Source organism: Pleurodeles waltl, chromosome 3_1 (genome assembly GCF_031143425.1).
Source record: "Pleurodeles waltl isolate 20211129_DDA chromosome 3_1, aPleWal1.hap1.20221129, whole genome shotgun sequence".
In the NCBI taxonomy this organism is placed as follows: domain Eukaryota; kingdom Metazoa; phylum Chordata; class Amphibia; order Caudata; family Salamandridae; genus Pleurodeles; species Pleurodeles waltl.
In genome coordinates, this window is record NC_090440.1 from 974680760 (window position 1) to 974705943 (window position 25184).

At 43.9% G+C, this 25184-nt stretch overlaps 1 protein-coding gene across 3 annotated transcripts in view; it reads left to right on the forward strand.

Annotated features, from left to right (window-relative positions):
* Window positions 1-25184, forward strand: part of PIGV (phosphatidylinositol glycan anchor biosynthesis class V) — a 110534-nt gene that overhangs the window by 37657 nt on the left and 47693 nt on the right. For 2 of the 3 annotated variants that reach the window (XM_069224052.1, XM_069224051.1), the window contains exon 2: window positions 12919-13081. The exons of the other annotated variant lie outside the window; for it this stretch is intronic. In XM_069224052.1, the coding sequence (XP_069080153.1) occupies window positions 13001-13081 (81 nt within the window). In that variant the 5' untranslated portion in view covers window positions 12919-13000. The remainder of the gene's footprint in view (window positions 1-12918; window positions 13082-25184) is intronic. 3 annotated transcript variants of the gene reach the window in all.

Below are 25184 nucleotides of genomic sequence, written 5' to 3' on the forward strand. Positions count from 1 at the left end.
AGGTCAACAGGGTGACATCTTGCAAGTGGTCCCCATCTGTTTCCGATGTAGACCACATGGATTCAGCTCCACTTCCCTCCCCACTCTCCACCTCTAATGCCAGTGCCCTCCATTTATTATAGTCAAGGATGTCACTGCATTGTTTGATTTCCACTACTATTTTTGCCTGTTCCGTCTACAATTGTGCCTTTGACAGTGAGTTTCTTAGGCCATTTCACCTCCAGTTCTTTCCTGCTTGTTTCTGCCATTCTGTCTCCCTTTTTGATTGGGCCACAGCGCCAGACCATACACCTTGGCGTTCAAGCCAGTCCCAAGTGTTCTGCACTGAAAGCTAAATGTGTGCCTTCTCTTTGTGGTTTTGTGGGGAATATTAGTGCGTACTTTAAGACCAGTTGACGCAATACCTTTTTAACTGGAACAGATGCCCCTCCTTGCTCCTGGACAAGTGTAGTATAATCCGGGTAGATGTTGACTTTGTGTACTTCTATTTGCCACGGGAAGTGCTTGCACAATAGCTGTAAAATATTATCCAAATCTCTTTAGTTCATTAGTTGCACTGTAATCGGTCGGGCATACCTTGTGCTGGGGCCATCGTTGGGCCTCTGTGGGATCTTTCCACTGAAAAGAAATGGTTGGTTGGCCTTGTAGCACTGTTTTTTCAAACTAGTCCTCAATGAATAGCTCAACTTTCATTCTCTCAGGAACCCCTACCAGGCTCACATTGTGTCACCTTGCTCTATCTTCTGCATCCTCCATGCGGCCCAAGATCATTCTCAGTTCCTTCTCCATGTGTGTGAGCACTTCCTCGTGACATCTTGCATTTCTGTTTGGGTCACATTCATCTTAATTTGAGTCTCCCTGAGTCCTTCCACCAATTTCTTGTGATCTTCCCACAGTACTCCCTCTTAGTTCACAACTGCGGCGGTCTGTGCCTCAAGAGTCTTTAATGGCCACTAGGATCACTGCAATGTGTGTGGCCAGTGGGTCTTCCCCTAGAGACTTTTTGTGCTGGCCCTCTGTGTCCTCCTCTCCCATCATAGTGTTTGTCTTTTCTTTCTACTGTCTGGGGTTTCCCTGTTTTCAGCCCCATTCCAAATCTTGTGGCACTCGGTGGTAGAGGGAGATGGGGTGGTAGGGGAAGTTATTGGGAGGGGGAAGGGAGATAGATCCCACAGTTGGCAGATTGCATTAAAGCAGGCAAACTATTGCGCTGTATTTTCCAAACTGCCTAAAGGACTTTGGTACACTCCAGCCACTGCCGCCCCCCTGACCCCTTTCCGCAGTTGCACGGTTCCACAGGGTTAGTGCATAATTTCCCCCAGGTGCTGGATTGTTTCACAGAGTCTCCCAGATTGAGCAAGAATGTTGGTGCCTCACTTTCTTCCAGCCAGGTCTCATTAAATTGTCTCATTTCTCCTCTTCTTGTGGGCAGTGTAGTACCTCAGGCCAGCTCCAGCAATCACTCATCAGAAATAGGCTCCAGCCCTGGTGTGTGTCCAAGCAAGACACTCAGCCCAGCTGACATCTTGGCGAAGCTTCTTCTTGCTAAGTCCCTTTCTTTGAGACACGCTGGGGAGTCTCTTCTCTTGTCACCTCAGTACCTGGGTTCTGCTATGCACAGCCCGTCACATTCTTTTTGCAATTGGCTCCACTACCCCAGAGCTCTTCATGGTCAGCAGGTTTACTGAGCCGGCTCAGGGTCCCACAGAATGCTCCTTGATAGCTCTGAGGCCCATAGATGACTGCCACACATCTCCTTTAGCCGCTGATTCTCCTACACTATCACCCAGTGTAGGCCGCTATCTTGTATGTGTTGCACACCACGGTGTCGTGTTCAGTGCTCGCCACCACTACTAGACTTTTCAGCTCACATCGGGGAGGGGGTTGCTTGGTCTCCCCAGCTACCTCGCTACAAGGTCACTTTCTCAGAGCTCAAACCCAATCCCGCAGTCTGCCGGTCTCCCAGTCGCTTAACAGTGCCCCAGCCGCCATCTTTGCCATGCCGAACGTCCACGCACTCAGCAGCGTTTTCTCTTTTTTGGGGCGATTTCTTCTCTAGGGGTTATTGAATAACTGCTCCTGCCATAGTCTAGGGGTTCTCACACCTCTTGTCACAGGCGGCTGATGCGTGGGCACAGTATTTTTTACTCCAGGGCCATTCAGCTGTTGAGAGCTCAGCCGAGCACATCTACCTTCTTTGCGAGGCAGACCATGCCCCTCATCTTGTTTTTAATCACTGACTTGCTGATGTAGTCTGTTACTTTCCCTATGTTCATGTTTTTTACTGTTTGCTTTGTCCACTCTTTCTCTCCATTAAACCTATTGCTATGTTATTTGTGATGTTGTTATCATAACTCCACCAGGTTAATTTCATATGGCTGTGCTTCCCGTAGTGTTTCAGGCCATAGACATCATATGTATATATAGTCAATGGCATGTGTAGCTGCAGATACACATGCTATGCATATCCATTCCGACATCTAGTGTTTGGCTTGGAGTGTTACAAGTTGTTTTTGTTTGAAGAAGTCTTTTCGGAGTCACAGGATTGAGTGACTCCTCCCTTCGGTTCCATTGCGTATGGGCATCGACTCCATTGTTAGATTGTTTTCTTTCCGGCGTTGGGTTTGGACGTGTTTCCGCTCCCTCCAAGATTTTTATTCGGAAAACTTTCGAAAACCTTCCTTTTCGTCGTTATTGTTTCGATTGCGTTCTTCATCTAGCATCGTAGTACCGTCGGAAAATCACTTTGTTCGCCCTTCGGGGCGCGCGCGCCCAACCCGGACCTATTCGGGCCTACCGCGTGGAGAGCCTGATGGATCGGACTCCATTCCGATTCTGCCCTCTGTGCCACGCGAAGTATCCCTATACAGACCAGCATTTGGTTTGCAACTTGTGCCTTTCTCTAGACCATCAGCAGGAAAACTGTGAGGCCTATTGATTGTTTCGATCAAAAAAGACTCTCAGAGATCGAAGAGCATGAAGACTTGAAATGGCGTCGAAAACCAGTGAACATCTCGACGTCACCGAAGAAGAGCAGGCGCAGACAGCAGTCTCCATCCGAGACACAGACTCCGAACAGGAATCCGAAGACGACAGACCCATCACAGCTGGCCAGCATGTGAGTATGTCTGTCCCTGCACCCCCATACAAGGAACATCCTAAGGCCTTGGGTACACCACTGCCGGAAGGCCATGGTTCGGCTAGGAAAAAGACTGTCGGCGACCTACCTTTGGGATTGGCGCCGAAAAAGGCCTCTCCTCCGTCCACTTCGGAGTCATGTAAAACTATAAAGGGCTCCATTTTGGACTCCAGCAGGAAACACCAAGTTTCGGAGTCGAAAATTCGAAAGGCAGCTTCGGAGCCGAGACCATCCACAACATTTTCAGTACTGAAAAAACAACAGACTTCGGAACCGAAAAAGACATCATATACAGTGGATCAAGGACTTTCCAAGAAATTAAGAGAAAATCATAAAACTTCTGAGGAAGAGTCGGACATTGAGCCCATTCTACAAATTATGGATGAGAGACAATCTAGAATACACATCCATAAAGAGAGTGGAAGGATTGTTACAGCACCTCCTTTAAAAACAAATAAAAAGCTGGCATTCCAAGAGGAACTGGACACTGCACAGCCACCAGCAAAGGTGCAAAAGCAAAAGAAGAAGCCAGTACCTCCTTACTCTTCTCCTCCTCATTCTCCACAGCTATCTGTCTCTCCCAAAACCAGCCCTCCACCAATGCCTTCTCCAACACACTCTTTTTATTCACAAGAAGACATAGTAGATCCATGGGACCTTTATGATCCTGATCCCATCCCAGATAATGACCCAGATACTTACCCATCCAAACCATCTCCACCTGAAGATACCACAGTATACAACCAGGTCATAGCCAGGGCTGCAGCTTATCATGGGGTAACAATGCACTATGAACCACTGGAAGAAGATTTTTTATTTAATACATTATCTTCAACACATTCTAGGTACCAATTCCTCTGAATGTTACCGGGCATGGTAAAACATGCAGACCAAATGTTTAGTGAGCCCCTGAAATCTAGAATTATCACACCTAGAATAGGAAAGAAATATAAGCCTGCACCCTCTGACCCAGATTATATTATTCATCAGGTGCCTCCAGATTCAGTGGTGGTTAGTGCAGCACGAAAGAGGGCAAATATCCAGTCTTCAGGAGATGCACCTCCTCCTGATAGAGAGCAGAAAATGAGACACTGCAGGGGAAAGAGTTGCTCCCAAGCAGCAAATCAATGGAGAATAGCTAATTCTCAAAGGACTGCTAGCCCGCTATGATAGAGCACATTGGGATGAGATGCAGGATATTATACAGCATCTCCCAAAAGAACACCAAAAGCGGGCACAACAAGTGGTAGAGGAAGGGCAAGCCATTAGTAACAATCAAATAAGATCTGCCCTTGATGCTGCTGATACAGCTGCAAGGAGCGTTAACACAGCCATTACAATCAGAAGACATGCATGACTACGCTCATCTGGTTTTAAACCAGACATTCAACAGGCTGTGTTAAACATGCCTTTTGATAAAAAGCACCTCTTTGGCCCAGAAGTGGACACTACAATAGAGAAATTACGAAAAGACTCTGATACAGCAAAAGCAATGGGTGCTCTGTACACCACGCCATATAGGGGGTCATTTCATAAGTCTCAGTTTCGAGGAGGTTTTAGAGCACAATCCTCCGAGGCTTCTACCTCACAAACAAAGCAACCATATCAATCCCAGTACCAGCGAGGTGGATTTAGAGGAACATACAGAAGTCAATACTCTAGAAATAGAGGTAAATTCCAAACCTCTAAACAGCCAGCTACACAGCCAAAGCAGTGACTTCCTTCACTCCCTTTCACTCCACACCTCTCCTGTGGGTGGAAGACTACAGCAGTTCCACTCTCATTGGCAAAATATCACCACAGACAATTGGGTATTATCAATTATCCGCAATGGCTATTGCCTAGAATTGATAAACACCCCTCCAAATATTCCACCAAGATATCACAAACTATCCCTAGAACATATAGTTCTGTTACAACAAGAGGTTCAATCTCTATTACTCAAACAAGCAATAGAAGTAATCCCACAGTCCCAACAAGGATCAGGGGTATACTCAGTATACTTCCTAATTCCCCCAAAAGATGGCACCCTCAGACCAATATTAGACCTCAGGCCCCTCAATCTCTACATCTTGTCAGAACATTTTCACATGGTAACTCTGCGAGATGTTATTCCACTGCTACAAAAACAAGATTTTATGACAGCTCTAGACCTAAAAGATGAGTATTTCCACATACCCATCCACCCAGCTCACAGACAATATCTCAGGTTTGTCATAGCAGGAAAATGCTACCAGTTCAAAGTGTTACCATTTGGCATAACAGCTCCAAGGGTGTTCACAAAGTGTCTAACGGTAGTAGCAGCATACTTAAGAAGACAACACATCCATGTCTTTCAATGTCTAGACGATTTGCTAATAAAATCAAACAATCATACACAATGCCAAAGACATACACGTTACGTGATAGAAACTCTACACACCCTAGGGTGTTCTATAAACTACCAAAAGTCACACCTTCAACCAGCACAAGTACAACCGTATCTAGGTGCTATCCTAAATACTCAACTAGCTCTAGCGTATCCAAATACCCAAAGGATACAAGCTTTCCAAAATCTAATCCCACTCATACAGCCAAATCAACAATACACTGTAAGATTTATCATGAAGATTTTAGGAATAATGGCATCTTGCATAGCAATAGTCCCATGTGCAAGATTAAACATGAGGCCCTTACAACAGTGCCTTGCCCAACAATGGGCACAAGCACACGATCAACTTCAAGATCTAGTGTTGATGGACCGCCAAACACATATGTCCCTTCAATAGTGGAATCGCACCAGTTTAATGAAGGGACGGTTGTTTCAAGTCCCTGTGCCTCAGACCATAATTACAACAGATGCATCAGTGATTGGGGGGAGCTCGCCTAAACAATCACACCATTCAAGGGCAATGGAATGCCAAACAGAAACAGCTACAAATAAACCACTTAGAATTATTGGCTGTATTCCTTGCCCTAAAATCATTTCAACCTCTTCTCAAACAGAAGAATGTTCTCATAAAGACAGACAACATGACAACCAAGTATTATCTCAACAAACAGGGAGGGCACATTCATCTCAACTGTCCCTTCTAGCCCAAACAATTTGGAAATGGGCAATTCACAATCAAATTCACCTAATAGCACAATACATTCCAGGAATAGACAATCAGTTGACAGATGTCCTCAGCATAAATCACCAACAAATACACAAATGGGAGATTCACCCCCAAGTACTTCAAAAGTACTTTCAAAGGTGGGGAACACCAAACATAGATCTATTCGCAACAAGCGAAAACACAAAATGCCAAAACTTTGCACCCAGACACCCACATCCCCTGTCCAGGGGCAATGCTCTATGGTTCAATTGGTCAGGGATATTTGCTTATGCTTTTCCCCCTCTCCCACTCCTTCCATTTCTGGTCAACAAGTTGCGACAAATGTCACTCAACATGATACTCATAGCACCAACATGGGCATGTCAGCCTTGCTACACAACACTACTAGACCTATCTGTAGTACCTCACTCCAAACTCCCAAACGGACCAGATTTGTTAACACAAAACAAAGGTCAAATCAGGCATCCAGACCCCAATGCTCTCAATCTAGCAATTTGGCTCCTGAAGTCATAGAATTTGGATACTTAAATCTTCCATCTGAATGTATGGAAGTCATTAAACGAGCACGAAAACCCACCACTAGACAGTGCTACGCAAACAAGTGGAAGAAATTTGTCTACTATTGTCAATCTAATACCATAGATCCACTTACAGCATCTATACAAGATATTGTATGTTATTTACTTCACTTACAAAAAACAAATTTAGCTTTTTCATCCTTAAAAATACACCTTACTGCAATATCTGCATACCTACAATCTATTAAACATACTTCTTTATTCAGAGTTCCTATTATCAAAGCCTTCATGAAGGGATTAAAACGCATCATCCCCCCCTGAACACCACCCGTTCCATCATGGAATTTAAATATTGTACTTACAAGACTCATGGGACCACTTTTGAACCCATGCACTCTTGCCAAATTCAATTTTTAACATGGAAAGTTGCCTTCCTTTTGGCTATTACTTCTTTAAGAAGAGTTAGTGAAATACAAGCATTCACTCTTGAAGAACCTTTTTTCCAAGTACACAAACATAAGGTTGTGCTAAGAACAAATCCAAAATTTATACCAAAAGTAGTATCTCCTTTCCACATCAATCAAACAGTGGAACTGCCAGTCTTCGTTCCACAGCCAGATTCTGTGGCAGAAAGAACTCTTCATACCCTAGATCTAAAAAGAGCTCTTATGTATTATATAGACAGAACTAAACAGTTTAGTAAAACAAAGCAATTTTTTGTTGCTTTCCAACAACCACATGCAGGCAATCCTATATCAAAACAAGGTTTAGCAAGATGGATTATTAGATGTATACAAACATGTTATATCAAAGCAAAAAGACAACTTTTAATCACTCCTAATGCACATTCTTGTTTTGTTTCCACTAATGACCGAGCTGAAAACAATCTCTGGAATGCACTTCCTAATTTAAAGAAGACATTTATTATTACTTCACCACGAGGTTCCTGAGAGAGGAGATTAGTAGGTTGGAGGCACACGATTAAAAATAGTCACAGCAATGAAAGGAAAATATATCAAAGTGATTCTCAATTGCAATGTACACAGCAAATATCTGTGATTATATTATAGCATAACTTCAAAGCAAAGAATAAAAGTCAAAATTCAGTACCCTAGGGCCTATCACTGCTCTTCATCTTTCTCATGCCTACGAGTTGATGACTCCTTTTCAACTGCGAGAAAGAGATTTTCCACCCGTACGGGACAGGGTAGGCAGCTGACGTCCGCTTGTGACTGAAGTCTTGGAAAATCCCCCTTGCTGCTGCCCAGGGACACCTTTTATCCCTTCCCCCGAATAGTCAAAACATGCTGGCTTCTGTAGGTCAGAGTTGGAAGAAACAAGCGTTGAAGGTTGGCCAAGTGTTCAAGGCCTGTTCTTCCCAAGGCTGACTAGAGAAAAACACAAAATATGCTCTTCCTTATCATGATTAATGTTCGGTGACAGAATCTATGAAAAACACAGCTAGGTTTACCATGTGGAAAAACACAGCTCATCTGCAATGTCTCAACTGCAATGTCTAACGCCACTATAAAGCCAATAGGCAGCTAAACTGAATACAAAATGTCTAATGCCACGTTAAAGCCAATAGGAAGCTAAACCGAAAACAGAATGTAATGTGCTACTGGTGAACATTGAACAACTAATATGCACCGTGGTGAAACACAAAGTCAGTGGTCAAACATACTTATTTTCACTACAATTCTATAAGAAAGAAAGGTGCAACAATGTTTCTTTTTAGGAAACATACCAATGGTTGATATATGTAAAGCAGCTACATGGTCAACCCCTCATACATTAACTAAACACTACTATGTTGATGTTTTCTCACAACAACAAGCCACTGTAGGACAAGCTGTCTTAAGAACATTATTTCAAACAACTTCAACTCCTACAGGCTAGCCTCCGCTTTTTGGGGACAAATAACTGCTTTGTAGTCTATGTATAGCATATGTATCTGCAGCTACTCATGCCATCGAACGGAAAATGTCACTTACCCAGTGTACATCTGTTTGTAGAATGTAGTGCTGCAGATTCACATGCACCCTCCCTCCTCCCCAGAAGCCTGTAGTCGTTTAAGTTACTAACATTTGTACATATGTTTATACATTTACATTTGCATGGACATCTCTTTTCTTTTATACACTATATCACTCCTTTCTTCACCCTCTGCGGGAAAACAATCTAACAATGGAGTCGATGCCCATGCGCAGTGGAACCGAAGGGAGGAGTCACTCGATCCTGTGACTCCGAAAAGACTTCTTCAAACAAAAAAAACTTGTAACACTCCGAGCCCAACACTAGATGTCGGAATGGATATGCATAGCATGTGAATCTGCAGCACTACATGCCACGAACAGATGTACACTGTGTAAGTGACATTTTCCATATATGTTATTTTGGTTAGCGATGGGTGGATGAGTCCACCAGCCTCCAGAGTGGTAGAAAGGCCACTGGACACCAGAAAAGGATTTTAAAAATAAGAGTCAGAATGACTTTCTGGTGCCCGTGGCGTGTATTACAGCCCAATGCCGGAGCAGATGATCTCATTCTTTTTGTCACTTTTTCACAGGTGGGCTTTCTACCCCTCCTCTCCTTGGAGAAGGCGGATTGTAGAATCTGGGGTTGGTAGGTTTCTCTATGTGCCTTCCAACCTAGTGCTCAATACAGCAGCCATCCCCATGGAAAGTGTGTGGAAATTGGATTTCCTATAGGCATAATTGCAATATTTGCAGGAAATTCTGGGTATGAAAACGTAGTGGGATCCACCTGTCACAAAACGCTGGACCTTCCAGGGTGTCTAGTTTTCAAAAATGTCTAGAGTTGGTGGGTTTCTTTCGACACCAACCTCATCAATGTAATTAAAATAAAGAGTTTGGACATTTTCATGGTGCCTTTTTGGGTGTTTCCTTTCCTGTGCAATAGGCCCACTCGTACATTGGGTGCAGAATACTAGGTCATTTGTTCTAATCTTTTTGGATTCTAAATGTAAGCTAGTGTGTACAAAAGAACACAACTTGTGAAACTGCTTCAGAATCTCTTGAAATTATGGGCATTCCAAATTCAGACAGATATGAATGAGCCCCTTTTTCTAAACTCAGATTCTTTCGCATATTTCAAAATGGCACTGCTTTCCATTGTACTCAACGTTTTTATTTCATTTAACTGTATCTTATACATTGTTGAAAATCAAACACAATGAAAGATCATTATAAGCTACAGCTCCTTGATGACTTTGGGTATCACGTTTGTAGACAAGTGGCAAACACTATGGGGGTCATTCTGACCCCCGCGGGCGGCGGTCGCCAACCCGCCTGGAGGGAGCCGCCATATGGCCGCTCCGCGGAGGCCATTCTGGCTTTCCCGCTGGGCTGGTGGGCGACCGCCAGAAGGCCGCCCGCCAGCCCAGCGGGAAACCCCTCCCCACGAGGAAGCCGTGGGTATGTGCGACGGGTGCAGTGGCACCCGTCGCGTATTTCAGTGTCTGCAAAGCAGACACTGAAATACAAAGTGGGGCCCTCTTACGGGGGCCCCTGCAGTGCCCATGCCATTGGCATGGGCACTGCAGGGGCCCCCAGGGGCCCCACAACACCCCATACCGCCATCCTGTTCCTGGCGGGCGACCCGCCAGGAACAGGATGGCGGTATGGGGTGTCAGAATCCCCATGGCGGCGCAGCAAGCTGCGCCGCCATGGAGGATTCTGCAGGACAGCGGAAAACTGGCGGGAGACCGCCGGTTTTCCTGTTCTGACCGCGGCTGAACCGCCGCGGTCAGAATGTCCTGAGGAGCACCGCCAGCCTGTTGGCGGTGCTCCCGCATCCCCGGCCCCGGCGGTCAGAATGACCCCCTATATATCTCTGCAGCCAGATGTTTCTGATGGACAATAACCGGTTATTAATTTTGTAGATCAGCAGTTATTGCAAAAAGTTACAGATGAAAATATTGTCCCCCATTTCTATTTTTTCCTACATACTTTCACTATCAATTGAATTAGTTACTTTGTGAGAACAATGAGTCATCTACATAAATAACCCCAGCTGAATTCAGAAATATGTCTCCTTTCCGAAATGTAACTTTCTGGTTCAAGCATGGGTTTCACACCTCTTTGCCTCATAAACTGCAAGTAGGTCGAAACCTGGAAATATTGACCCCTATGTAGAAATGCAACCACTGTGGTGAAAAAAATATATTTTAACGACTCTCCCTATTTCTGAAAACAGGGAATAGGTTGAGCTTATCACAGCAAATCTTTTGTGGAAGTGGTCTTGTACATCACTTTTTTCCCCATTGTTTGGGAAAAATGCCACATTTTGGCTGCTTTCTAGATTCCCTCTGGGCAAACCACACACCCTGGGTATCTTTGCAATATCCAAATGTGGGGAAAGGGGGACACATATATGGCCTTCATATGTTTGTGGAAAGAGGTTGTGAAGGCGTAAGTTTGAACTGCAATTATATAGAAAAATAGGCATAACATTGGGTGTAGGAGTTGCGGGAACTGTTTCAGTTAAAGGGTGAAATTCTCCGAACCAGCAGCAAGAGAACGTATGCAGATATCTTGGGGTAGTTAGCATTTAATTTAAAAAACTGTTTGCCACAGTGTCTTCTCTGTGTTGGTGAGATGGAAGTGTTCAGTACTGGCATGGACCTATTAAGGATTTAGGATCTTTGACATTATAAATATTCATGGTGGCATCTCTACTGATTGACATTGTTAAGATTGCACATTTGTCTGGAGCGATAGCCTTTGAGAAGGTATATTTTAGACTCATTTACGTAATAACTTAAGTGGTGAGTAAGCTTTGGAAGCGTGTAATCTTCAACTCCAGTTCTGAATAAAACAGAATATAGAGTAATGAAGATAAGGAAACAGGGATCTGAGAATCTATTTAGGGCAGTGGGACAAGCATTATCCTACCCTTTGTTATATGACCAATATGTCAGTTGTCAGGTATCAGTGCTTTGTGTTTTTGCAGCGGTTGAGATTAAGAAAGCTTGGATACAAAGGTGGTGTGCATTGTTCTCTTAAAATGACGGGTGAATATGATCTTCTGGTACTATAAATATATTCATTTTGAATGAAGGGGAATGAAGATAAAGATTAGGTAAAAAAACAAAAAAAAAGATGTTAACCTGGACGTTATGTAGCTTGGACGAGGGACTCCATTGGTGCATTCTTACTATATTTCACAGTTGTGGCTACAGGCCAGATACTTGTTTGTCTGGATTGTGTAGCTATTCGAAGAAATGCAAGAGATAAAGCATTACACTCTCAATTGATCCGGATGTAAAATTATTATTTTCTTCACTTTAACTTGCAAAAGGTGTATTCTTGGTACTGCAGAATTTGTGGAAATCTATGGTAATGTTTGGTGGCAGCAACCCCTCTTCTGATTAAATCAGTTCTTTAGCTTGCCTAGGTCTGTTGGTGTGGTGAAATTGTCAAATTAGGATCGGAGGAGTTGTGGGCTAGTGGCTAAGGTGATGACTTCGGAACCTGGGGACCTGCCTATGAATCCCAGCATCTGCACTGAAAATTCTGTATTTCTGGGAAAATCTTTTTGTCACCCTTTATCTAAAATGTCAAGATATGAACTTTCTTTGTGTAATTCAAATCAAATTGCGGTGAATCTCCATTTAAAGTATATAATTTGTGTTACGTATTAACACCCCTCGTCATGTACAGTGCTCTTTTACTTTCATACCAGGATGATGAGATCTAGGACAATTGACTGTCCTGTTGGCTTTGATAGTCTTGCATAGCGTGTTTTGTCAGCATAGGTTGGCATGTGGTGATCATTTCTTATGATAAAATAGTAGCCTTGGTGAATTTACCATCTAGTGAGACTATTGGTTTTGGGTGGTGAGGTAGTTAGTGTTGCTGCTTATGGTGGTGATCTAGGTTTGTGAAATATCTCTTGTACACGTTCAACAGCTGAAAGGCTGCTGTAGTGTGATGATGTCTGTTTTGTTGGTGGAATATGTAGGGAGCAAAATATCTCATCCTGAGATAGAAGGCTGAAAAAATAGAATTTATTTTTTTCTGGTTTTCTGCCTCAAGGCTTCTCCCAATTAAAAACAGTGTTGAGGTTCAGCATTCATCCACAATCTTCACAGGATGAAAAGAGTAGCAGACTCTGACCTGCCTCTATGTATTTAATTTAGGATTCTGAAGCAGTGGGCATTGCTTTGGCCACAATAGCACGAATGCACGGAAGAAGTTTGAAGATTCCCCTTCCGAAGTAGGATGGAGCTGATGAAGGATCCGTTCTTGCGTGAGGTGCTTTGGTTTTCAGGGTGCTGCCGTGCTCTGACGTTCCTGTTGCAGGTAAGGCACAGCTGCGATACTTCATTGGTAAAGAAAACATCTTAGGAGCAGCAGCAGTGCATACATGAACACATTGTTTACACGTCTTTTGTTATTGTTGCCTCGTCTCCCCTTTCTGTAAATCTTTTGATGAGGGATTAACAAGCCCTACTTGTGTCAATGATTACAGAATTCCTTACAAAATTCTGAGGCGACCCACCATAGTATCTGGTAATTAGTGTTCAGGACCATGATATCAGGACTCACAAAGTGTAGCCGAAGAAGGATGTGTGCCAAGGAAACATAGATCTTGAGTATTTCAATCATCTTACTTTCTAAACATTAAGGAATGTTGAAAATAAATACAGCGAGTGTAAACTGATGTCCTCCCATTATATGTGGCATTGGTTTAAGAAATATAGATATTATTTTCCGCGTTCTTTCTGCATGTTTACCCTGCATATTCCCTTTTTCTGCAGATGCCTAAAAATATTTCTGCAAGTGTTTACATATTTTATAGCAGGCAAGGACTACACCAGCGTTTTGTGAGACAAAGGTGTAAGGTTTGGGGGCTCGTTCGGTTGTTTGTTCAGATAGGATTGCACTCTAATTTCTTCCATTTGCACTCTTGTTAATTTTAGGATGAAAAGCCGTGCTAAGTAAGGATAGATAGACCTTGGGTCAGTGCTTAATTTGTAAATTAAGAGGTGCTGGTGCTCAAAGCCCTTCTCTTAAACACGAGGCTGCTGTAATTAAATCTGCCAGCACTGAATACTGAGGCAGCGTAATCCTGAAGCCATCTCGGGCCTCTTCAATCCATTTACGGCCACCCCTGCCCCTTCAGCTCATCCTGCAACGTTCTACTTTCTCCCTTTATGACGCTTTTTAGTTTTTTCCTTCTTCCGTCTTTCACATATGTCTTTTGCTCACAGCAAATGATTGAGGCTGAAGAATAAGCCCCGGCCCTCACAAATAAGTGCCGGTGCTCAGCACCGGAAACAACAAGCACAAATTAAGCACTGCCTTGGGTGTTGTCTTTCGAGCCGTTCATTGCAATGTAGTTAATTGTGGCTGGCTGCTAGTGCTCCTTTGCTTTTGTTTAGTAACTATTATTGTGGTGAATTTGGGGCAATAAAATAAGAAAAGATTAAGCAATTAAATGAAAGTGACAGATAGAAATGCAACAGTGAATCAGAAGGTCGTCTGCACAGTGAACAGTTAGGGGTTTAAGTGCATTACAGCTTTCTCAATCACATGTACCTTGTTATCCTGACATTCAGGTGTCAATCATTCCGCTTGTCCTGCTGTTGAACTTTCCAGAATGGAAATAAGTGGGGAAAACAAAGAGGAGGGAGAACAATTAAAATGGCTGCAGGAACGTGGATCTTTCCTGCATTCATAATCAGTTTTAAAAATTGCTGAATTAAGTATCTATGCCACACTTTATAGCTTGAACCAACCACAGAGAAATTTAATTTAGCTGGATAACCACTTGTGTTTCCTTCTAATACGAACCAGTGAGATTCCTTCTTCAGTCATGGGGCTACCTGTCATAACGTTGAAGGTTCACACAAGGAAGCAACACAGGCAGATTATATTAAATACTTTACTTTGTAGTGGTAAAGTACAGACCGCTTCACAGGTAAATCTCCCACAGGATCCAGATAGTGTTGGTCTTTGGATTAGGGTCGAGCCAGGTCAGTGATCACCTGTGGAGATCACATGTGGGACAGAGCACACTCTGACACCTTTGTTTCAGGCACCAGCTCACATATATAGGCCATGTGGCCACACAAGGCACTGCACTCCTTCCTCTCTGGTTGGCATGGTCTAAGGTTGAATTGGGCCAAGATCCTTGAGGGCTTGTGAGACTCAGACTAAAACTGGTTTGAAATGTAGCTCAAAGGCCACTTGTATGCTTTTCTTTGTGGAATCACAATCTTACAATAATAATAGTCAAATGCCCTGTTTTCTTCTGTATCCTTATCTGCATCTTGGTGGTTGCATGTCCACTGGCAAGTGCATGCTGCTTTCTGTCATATTTTCTGTTTACTTTCAGTGCTGGCTGAGGTCCTAAACCTGTTTGCTGACTGTGGAAAGAGACTTTTCACTGCTGCAATGTGGGCTCTGATAAAGTATTTTTACTCTTACTTGCATGGTCTCTCTTTCTTCCACATTCTGGTGACTAGTCTCTTTCAGATCCCCCAGCGACCATCCTTGTTCCCCTGCTTCAGCTGCAGAAAGTCATACTTTGTTGGTCAAGTTGTGTGAGCCAAGCATCCTGCGCAGCCCTGTCATTTCACCAACTGTTTGTCCCTATAACCCTAAAGGTCTACTGCTTCAAAATCATCTACCAACTTTTGCCTGTGGCAAACTTGGCGCAGATGATCAGTGCTAGCTCACTGGCTCCATCTGCTATCTTCTGATGCGGTCTCCAACCAGGGCAAGCTCCTGCTTACCTGAAACCCAGGGGTTATAAGTACACCCACTTTGACTTTCCTACTTACTCTCCCAACACAAGGCTCAGTATGGGGCATGTTGCTGAATTAATCTCCGATGCCCGTTGGTACCTATTTATGTTCCTGCCATTTACAGTTTCATCACTGAAATCAACATTTGTTTAAATACTGAGAACCTTGCTCCTGGCTAGTTCCCTTGGAGCTCACAAGTAATCTCTACAAAAGAGAGCTCTTGGTTCAGACATTTTAATAGCTATCTGATTGCCACAGATAGATGACATCCTGACAATGAAAGGAAACACAAACTCAATTGCTAAACTTATTGGGCAACGAAGCACACATTATTTGACTATTTACCTATACGCTTGCTACCCAGGGGCACAGCAGCTGGATATTATAGTGAGTATATTGAGTCAGTAGGCATGTTGAAACCACACTTCATATTGTAATGGAGTGTCACACGTTTTATGCTCTGCGTAGGTTACAGAGGGAACCCATAGATGCTCATGTAGCAGCAAAATATTTTATCTGCTCAATGTGAGTTTGATGGCACTTTTGGTTTGAGCATAAGAGACCAGATAGTTAATTGTTTTATCAAAGAAATACAAGGATAACTTTCAAGGCACAGAAATCCGTCACTGAAAGAGACTATTTGGGTAGTCGAAAGTATAGATGTTTCCCAGCATTAAGTTAAACATTATAGATTGTAAGCAATCTATTCTTTTTTGTAAAGGGTTGTGTGGTTTGTTTGTATTCAGATAGGTCTCTGAAGTTGGGGACCCCCACTCTTGAATCGTGTTCCATGTTCTGAAAAACTGTGGAATTTTTTTTATCCATTCATGGTTTGTGAGGAGAGCTGAAGCATATCGTTGGGTTGGTTGACTACTATTCCGAATGGAAGTTTGTGAAAGAGCTTAATGCGTAAGTAGTCTTAGAAGTTTTAAGGAGTATTTTTATAGAAAATGATTCCCATTTTCCATAATCTTTGACAATGGGCTGCAGTTTACCTCGACCAAAATGAATATCGTTTTCACTAAACATGATACTGTACATAACGGTGCACCACTTTATTCCCCATGTTTGAGCGTTCTGGTATAGAGGGTTAACAGAATTTTAAGTGAGGTTGTTGCAGTCTGCTGTAGCATGTGCAAAAGATGTCAAAACCTTGTTGCAGGAAAAAATGTGGAATTATTATGTAACCCCATATTCTCCCACCAAGTTCGCTCTTTTTGCACTTCTTGGGAATCATATTCCTTGATCTGATTTAATCCCCAGGTGGCTTTCTGAGAATCAAAACCTAACGTTTTGAGCAACATGCCTGAGTTGACTATCAAAAATATGAGGCCTGGACAAGAAAAAAGAAACAGTGGTATGGTTATACACTTGGGACCAAACAGTATACGATTATGGTTGGGGACTGGGCTAAGATCCAGAATCATTGTTTCATTGTAAAGGGTGCCTCCACGTTTTTGAGTCCACGTAAAGTGTTAACTAGATAGAAACATTCTGCGAAGTTAGAGCTTGAACAGAATGCCCATTGTGGGAAGACATTCTTGCACAGGAGGATGCCTCTGATGTGTGGGGGATTCTAGAATTGGCAAGCAGGCACCTCACTCCTTTTCAGAGTCACGTTCTTCTTCCTCTGGAGTACCTCTTTGTCAAGTGAAAAAATAATTAGAAAATCAGTTGGACAAAGGCTTGAGAAGTAGCAGAAGCGTAACCTGGAGTTAGTTTCGTTTCATTACTTGCTCAGTTTTTCTTTATACTGTTGATTTTGTATTCTCTGTAAAAGAAGGGGATGTATTGTAGTGCATGTATTTTCTGTTTATGTCTGTCCTGTACTACAGTGCCATCGTCTCACCTTCATTCCTTTGTTTTCATGTGTGTCCTTGTCTGTGTCTAAGTGGTTGTGTCCACTAGCATGCATCCACTGCTTTCAGTTGTGTATGCTGCATAGGTTCAGTGCTGTAGGAGGTTTTAAAACAGTTTGTTAATTGGGGAAGGAGGATCTTGGCCACAGCGTTCTGGTGCTCTAACTTCTACCTGCGCACTCTCTCTTCTGCTATTTGCTGGTGGTTGTCATCTGATAGCTGCTACCTAATGCCTAAACCTGATGGTGCTTGGAATGAATTACTTTACATCAAACACTTATACCGATGCTGACTCCTTCCCTCAGTCATTTGCTTGAAAAGGAACCACAACCCGAGCAGCCTCCCAAAAGTGCTTGTTTGAGATCCACTGTCTCCTTTACTAGTAAGACAAGCATTGGCAAAGCCAAACTGTTTCCTCTATGCAAGATCTATTGGCTTTGTCAATTTTTTGTGCATGTTTTTTACACGTTGCATAGCAGTAACAGCTGCTGTGCAGCATGACTTAAACTCTTGCCAGCAAGGGATACACTCATGTGTGCTATTACACTTGCACAACCACAGACACGCTCACAGACGCACATTACTTATTTTTGGAACACAAAGAAGATAAGAAATAAACGCAGATAGTGAGGAAAAGACAACGAGGGTGGGGAGGGTGGGGCAAATACAACAAGAGCGGGAGGACAGAAACTCAGTGAGAGCAGGAGGAGGGCGAGGGTTGGGGGAAAACGCAACAAAAGCAGGAGGAGTTGGTGGGGGGGGTGAAATACCATACAGTGCCATGCACTCTTGTAGAGTGTATTGCCAAAAGTGGAAAAAAAAAACAAAATATTAAGTACCTGGAATAGCATGCGGCCAGTGGAAGGACAATGGCCGCAAACAGGAAGCTGTGCTAGCTTTGCTGTGTAACAGGGGCAGAATGTAAGAGGAGGTCAGCAGCCGGCAGGAAGGAGGATTCATGACAATTACGAAGCAAGGAAATGAGTGACATTGAAGCCAACCAATGGTAATTATTGGTATGTAAAGGTTGGGTTTTCTGCATTTTTTTTTACCATATTCTTTAAAAAAAAAAATATTACCATAAATTGTCAAATATCACATATATTTGCAATGGTACGTAATTATTTCTTTCACAACAAATATTTCCTTCTCATCACCATCTAATTTATATAACAAACTGTAACCTGTTCCCCAAATTCCTAACAGTAGGTGCCTAATATTTTATTTAATTCCCTACAATATGGGGGCCTAGCGTATATCAGTATGATCAAGTTACTGATCATGGTGGCTAATCAGGTGTGCGGTTCTCCTTTCACCTGGTATTGTATTGTAATAGTATTGTATTGTAATAGTATTTATATAGCACTTACTACCCCTGACGAGGCGTCAAAGCGCTTTTCGGCGAGTAGCACGCTACTCCGGAACCCAAGAGGAATTAGTGGTCGATTAGTATAAGGAAATATGAGTTCAGTTTTAGTATTTTGAGCAGAGGATATGAGAGTTTATTAGTTGGAATGACTAGAGTAATGGAGGGATAGAGGAGGGAAGAATCCAGAAGAGTTAATTGGGAGTTTATAGTAATAGGATGAGGCTTGGGATGAGTAAAGGAGAGATGGAGGAGGGAAGAGTCTGTGGAAAGTGTTAGGGAGATCACAGTAGCAGGAGGGGTTTTGGATGAGTCAAGGTGAGATAAATGAGGGTGAATTGATTAGGGTTGTTTGGGCGATCATGGTAGTAAAGTGAGGTTTGGGTGAGCTAGATGTTGAAGAGGAGGGAAGAGCTTAGGCAGGGTTATTTTGGAGATGAAAGTAGTAGAATGGGTTTGGGATGAGTCTGAGTGGGGATGGAGGATAGATTGATAGAGAAATGACATATGGTGATGGGTAGACACAGTGAAACTTACAAGAGAGTCAAATTATATTATGTTTGTGTATTTATAATTTTATATATACATATGTATATATATATATATATACGCATACACATTTTTAAATCATTTTATTTTTCTTTAATTTATTCATTATTTTCTTAATTTTTTTATTTACTTATTTATAATTTGAGTTTTATTTATAGATTTTATATTATTTATTTTTATTTATACACACATATACACATATATCTATGTCTATATATATATATATATATATATAGATATATAGATATATATATATATCTATATATATATATATATATATATATATATATATATATATATATATATATATATTCACACACATATACATATTTAATCGTGAGTAAATATACATTTGGTAAGCAGGTTTAAAGAGTATTTGTGTAATTTGTTATGACATAGTAGCAATTACATATTTCCTAAACAACTATACATATCTAGAATATACACATATTCAGATAAAAAATATCAGCACAGGCATACGCAGTCCATTGCTGTTTGAGTATTATGGTTATGAAGGAAAGAGCCAACTCTTGAGTAGTTTTCTGAAGACAAGATAGTTATCCGTAGATCTTATATTTGGGGGTAATAAATTCCACAGTTTGGCTGTTTGAACAGAGAAGGATGTACCGTGTCTTTTTCTTGTATAGTGGTGTTCTAAGGCGGGGTGCCAACACACAGTTCCAATGCTTGTTTGTACTATTTTGGGTATTACATTCAGAATCGGTGCTGGATCGAAAATTATTGAGACAATCCTTTCATTTATAATTTTGCTCAAAACCATATACCAGTATGGTTTTAAGACTGAACTTGTGGTGAACCTATGACTTACGTCTGCTTGAGGTGGGGGCTGGCATCATGTACCTAGCAGAGCCCAAGTTTGGAAACCATTTTGCCACTTGCACTGGGTGACGTAAAATAATACTTTATATTGGCGAAGTTTTATTTATTTTTGACAGAATAGAAATTTGTGTAGCCTTACCAAGATGATCTGAAAACAAGTCTTGCGTATTTTTATTTTTATTCTCTGATCATTTTTCAACCTTCTGAGTGTGCTGATACTTTAGTTTTCTACAAAAAGACAGGTTAAATAGCTAAATCATAGACTGTGAAGATTCATACAAAGCTATCCAATAAATAGATGGCTCTACAGTATTTGGGTTAATTTGTTTGGCACAATAGTAGAAAATATGTAAATATTTAAACAAAAATCCATGTCTTGAGATTTAAAATTCCGTAAAAAACTCTTTAAAAGTTTTTAGTAGCTCTTGATGATATAACTGGAATAAAAGTTTTAGTCTTTTTTTTAACCATGGTGAGTTATACAACTATGTAAGAATATGAGACAGTTGTGTTTTCCAGGTTGGTGAATATCTATGAAAAGACAGAAATTTTGGAAATGCATTCATATCATGCCAGGTGTGGCATACGTCTGCAAGTCTCTCAAATTGCACATATTTGGGGTGGTATTGAGGATCAGAAAATCTAAAATGAAAACATGGTTGGGGAGAGTTACTAAAATAAATATTCATAAATACTGTAAACCTAAAAAAGAATCTAGGATTATATATTTGCAAATGATACACAGTTGTATGTTTGAAGTTTAGATTAGAGCCCAGCCTCCGTTCATCACTGTTATCAGTAAATAAATAAATGCTTGCCTTCCTTTTTTGGTGTCTCCAAATGAATTAAAAAATGGTAGCCTCAATTCTCTTAAAGAAGAGTGGAAGAAGATAAATAGGCAAGGAATTACTAATCTAATTGCTTGGAGAGTAAAATCATGTTTATAAGCTTGATGTGGCCGATCAATGTCGAAGGAAAGTTTTCCCATTTTTTAAAAGTAATTATTCAGTCTTTTTAATGGCTGGTTTGTTGTTCAGGGCTTTACATTTCTTGTAATTAGATGAAAGCCATATTTATGGGTGACCGAGCTGAGGTACAATAGAATAGGCGACCTCTGACCTGCTTTTGGTCAGGAGATCGCTCCCCAACGTCCGCAGCACCACCAAGCTGTGCCCTTGTCCTTGACCCCGCATACGCTGCCGTTCGCGTGTTCGAGGCCCTCCTCCACCCGCAGGCATCCGCCTGCGCCTCATCCCTGGTGTCTAGTGGGCTTTGGTAAGCGTCACTAGACTTGTGCTTTGTGCCGTTTAAGTTATTGTGACTTACTTTCTGTGCCTTGAATTAGTGTGCCGTTCATTCCTCAGTTTTCCTTCTGTGCCTTTTTTTCTGTTTTTTTCTGCCGCTTTTTGCCCCTTGTGCGCTCCCCTTGCCGGCTCTCTCTGAGCCGTTTTCCCCACCGCTGCCTCCCTGCGGCCCGCCCCCCTCACGCCCCCATTCGCCGCTCCCTCCCGCCTCCCAGCTGCTCCTCCCTCCCCCCTCCCTTCTTAATGGCGGTCACTGCGCGTCCGTGCAGCTGGCGCGCCAGAGGCAAGCCCGTCTGCGCCTGTCCACGCCTGGACCGCGCCCAGTGCCACCCCCCCTGGTCCGCGGGACCCATGCACCTCCAGACGCCGCTACACGGCCGACCAACTCAACGCCCTCAATCCCGGCCGCATCACAGCATGCTTCCAGTCCTCACCAAGGAACACCAACGGACCCTTCTCATGCCGCACCTGCAGATTCACCTGCGATAGAACAACTAAACCAACAAAGACCGAAACTAACCACCTCCACTGCATACTCCTTAACACCGCTCCGCACGCAAGCACGCCATCGAGCTCTGGGACCTGCTCGACTCCACCGCCCCAGATGTAGCCTTCCTGACCGAAACCTGGTCGAATGACTCCTCGGCGCCCGACATCGCAATAGCCATCCCGGAAGGCTACAAGATCATTCAAAGGGACCGCACCAACGGAATCGGAGGAGGATTAGCCATCGCCCACAAATCCACCCTCAAGGTCGACACCCACACTGACGACTCCCTCAAGACCGCCAAACACCTACACTTCCGCATCCACACCGACCCCAACACCACTCTCAGAGGAACTCTCATCTACAGTCCTCCCGGACCACGAGCACCATTCAGCGAATCCCTCGCCGATCTCACCAGCACCCACGCACTCACCTCAACGGATTACATCCTCCTCGGGGACCTAAATTTCCACCTGGAGAACAACAACGACACCAACTCCACTACTCTGATCGACAACCTCACCAACCACGGCCTCAGACAACTCGTCAACACACCAACCCACATCGCCGGCCACACGCTTGATCCAATCTTCTCCACAAGCGCCCACGTCACCTTCAACCATACTACCGTACTCCACTGGACCGACCACCACTGCATCCACTTCACTTACAAGAAACATACCGAGCAACCACCCCGCCGATAATGGAGCAAAGTTACGGAAGACCAGCTTACCAACACCCTCGCCCAGAACCCACCCTCCGACCCCACCGACCCAGACACCGCCGCCCACAACCTCACTCCGGGATCAATGATTGCGCCAACACCTTCGCGCCACTCAAGAAATCCACCAACAACCAAGCCAGAAGAAAAGCCACCTGGTTCACTGACGAGCTCCTAAACTCCAAACGCGACTGCCGGAAGCTAAAAAAGGAATGAGTCCTCAAACGCACACCTGACAGCCTCACAGCCCACAAGGACGCCACCCGCAAGCACCACCAACTCATCAGACAAGCCAAACGATCCCACTTCAAAGACCGCCTGGAGAACAACGCACACGACAGCAAAGAGCTCTTCAGCATTGTGAAAGAACTCTCCAACCCCAGCGCCAACGTCAACGACATCCCTCCATCTCAAGAACTCTGCAACGCACTGTCCACCTTTTTCCACCAGAAGATCACAGACATCCTTGAACGCCACTCCCATGCCAGACCCCACCCCCGAATGCTCCACCTGCGCAAACCGTCTGACCTCCTGGACCAACGTCAACAACACAGAGACACGCAAGATCATGAACTCCATCCACTCAGGATCTCCGTCAGACCCCTGCCCCCACCATGTATACAACACAGCCGACTCCACCATCGCCCCCAACTACGGAAGGTCATCAACATATCCTTCGAAACAGCGACATTCCCGGAAAGATGGAAACACGCCGAAATCCGCGCCCTCCTCACGAAACCCAAAGCAGACCCCAACGACCTCAAGAACTTCCGACCCATCTCCATACTCCCTTTCCCAGCAAAGGTGATTGAAAAAATCGTCAACACACAACTAACCAGCCACCTCAAATACAACAACATCCTGGACCCCTCCCAGTCCGGCTTCAGACGAAACCACAGCACTGAGACCGCCCTTCTCGTCGCCACAGACGACATCAGACGCCAAATGGACAACAGCGAAACTTCAGCCCTCATCCTCCTGGACCTATCTGCCGCCTTCGACAGAATCTGCCACCGCACCCTGAAATCACGCCTCCACAAAACTGGAATTCAAGGAAAAGCCCTCGACTGGATCATCTCATTCCTCTCCGGCAGAACCCAGAGAGTCCGCCTCCCCCCCTTCCGCTCCGAAGCCACCGACATCATCTGCGGCGTCCCCCAAGGCTCATCCCTCAGCCCGACACTGTTCAACATCTACATGGCCCCCCTCGCACAAGTGGCCCGATGACACCCAGCTCATCCTCTCACTCACCAAAGACCCGCGCACCGCCAAAACCAACCTCCACGAGGGAATGAAATCCATCGCCGAATGGATGAGAAGCAGCCGTCTGAAACTGAACTCGGACAAGACGGAGGTCCTCATCCTTAGAGCCACCCCCTCCGCCTGGGACGACTCCTGGTGGCCTACCGCACCAGGAAACCCACCAACACCGACCGACCACGCTCGCAACCTGGGCTTCATCCTCACCTTGTCTAAACAGGTCAACGCAGTTTCCTCCTCCTGCTACAACACACTCCGCATGCTCCGTAGAATCTCCAAGTGGATCCCGATAGAAACAAGAAGAACGGTGACACAGGCCCTCGTCAGCAGCAGGCTGGACTACGGCAACGCACTCTACACAGGCATCCCAGCAAAAGACCTACTACGCCTCCAGCGCATCCAAAAACGCCTCAGCCCGGCTGATCCTCGACGTACCCTGCCACAGCCACATCTCCCACCACCTGAGAAACCTTCACTGGTTCCCCGTGGACAAGAGGATCACTTTCAAGCTTCTTACCCACGCTCACAAAGCGCTCCACGACACCGGACCAGCCTACCTGAACAACAGACTCAGCTTCTACATCCCCACCCGTCAGCTCCGCTCCACAAACCTCGCCCTCGCCGTCGTTCCCCAAGTCCGAAGAAAGACCTCTGGCAGCAGATCCTTCTCATACCTCGCCGCCAAAACCTGGAACACCCTCCCCACCAACCTGCGACAGACCCAAGACCTACTCACCTTCAGAAGACTCCTCAAGGCCTGGCTCTTCGATCAGTAACAACAGCACCCCCTCCCCGAGCGCCTTGAAACCCTCACAGGTACGTAGAGCGCTTTATAAATCCAATGATTGATTGATTGATTGATTGTGGTATCACTTGGACCGATTGGGAGTATTTGTGTCCTTTCTTTATTAAATTTATAACCTGATAATGTGCCAAATGTTGATATCTGAAATCAAATAGCAGGATTGTTCGAGTGACATCAGTGGTAGTCATCAGAACGTTTTCAGTATGTATTCCATGACCTTTGACCTCCCATGGGGAAGTATTATTGAGAGCATATTTGTATCTTTTGCAGTCGCATTAGAAAGGTTTCCATATATATAGCATATAGAAATGGTAACTGGGGAAGTGTTGGCAAGTGCCCCTTGAAATGCCAAATGGGGCTGTAGAATGTTCATTAATTGTTATTATTGCCCAGGAAAGGCATAAAGTATTCTAACTCAATTTATAACCTGCTCTGTGAATCACAATTGTCTCACCACAGCCC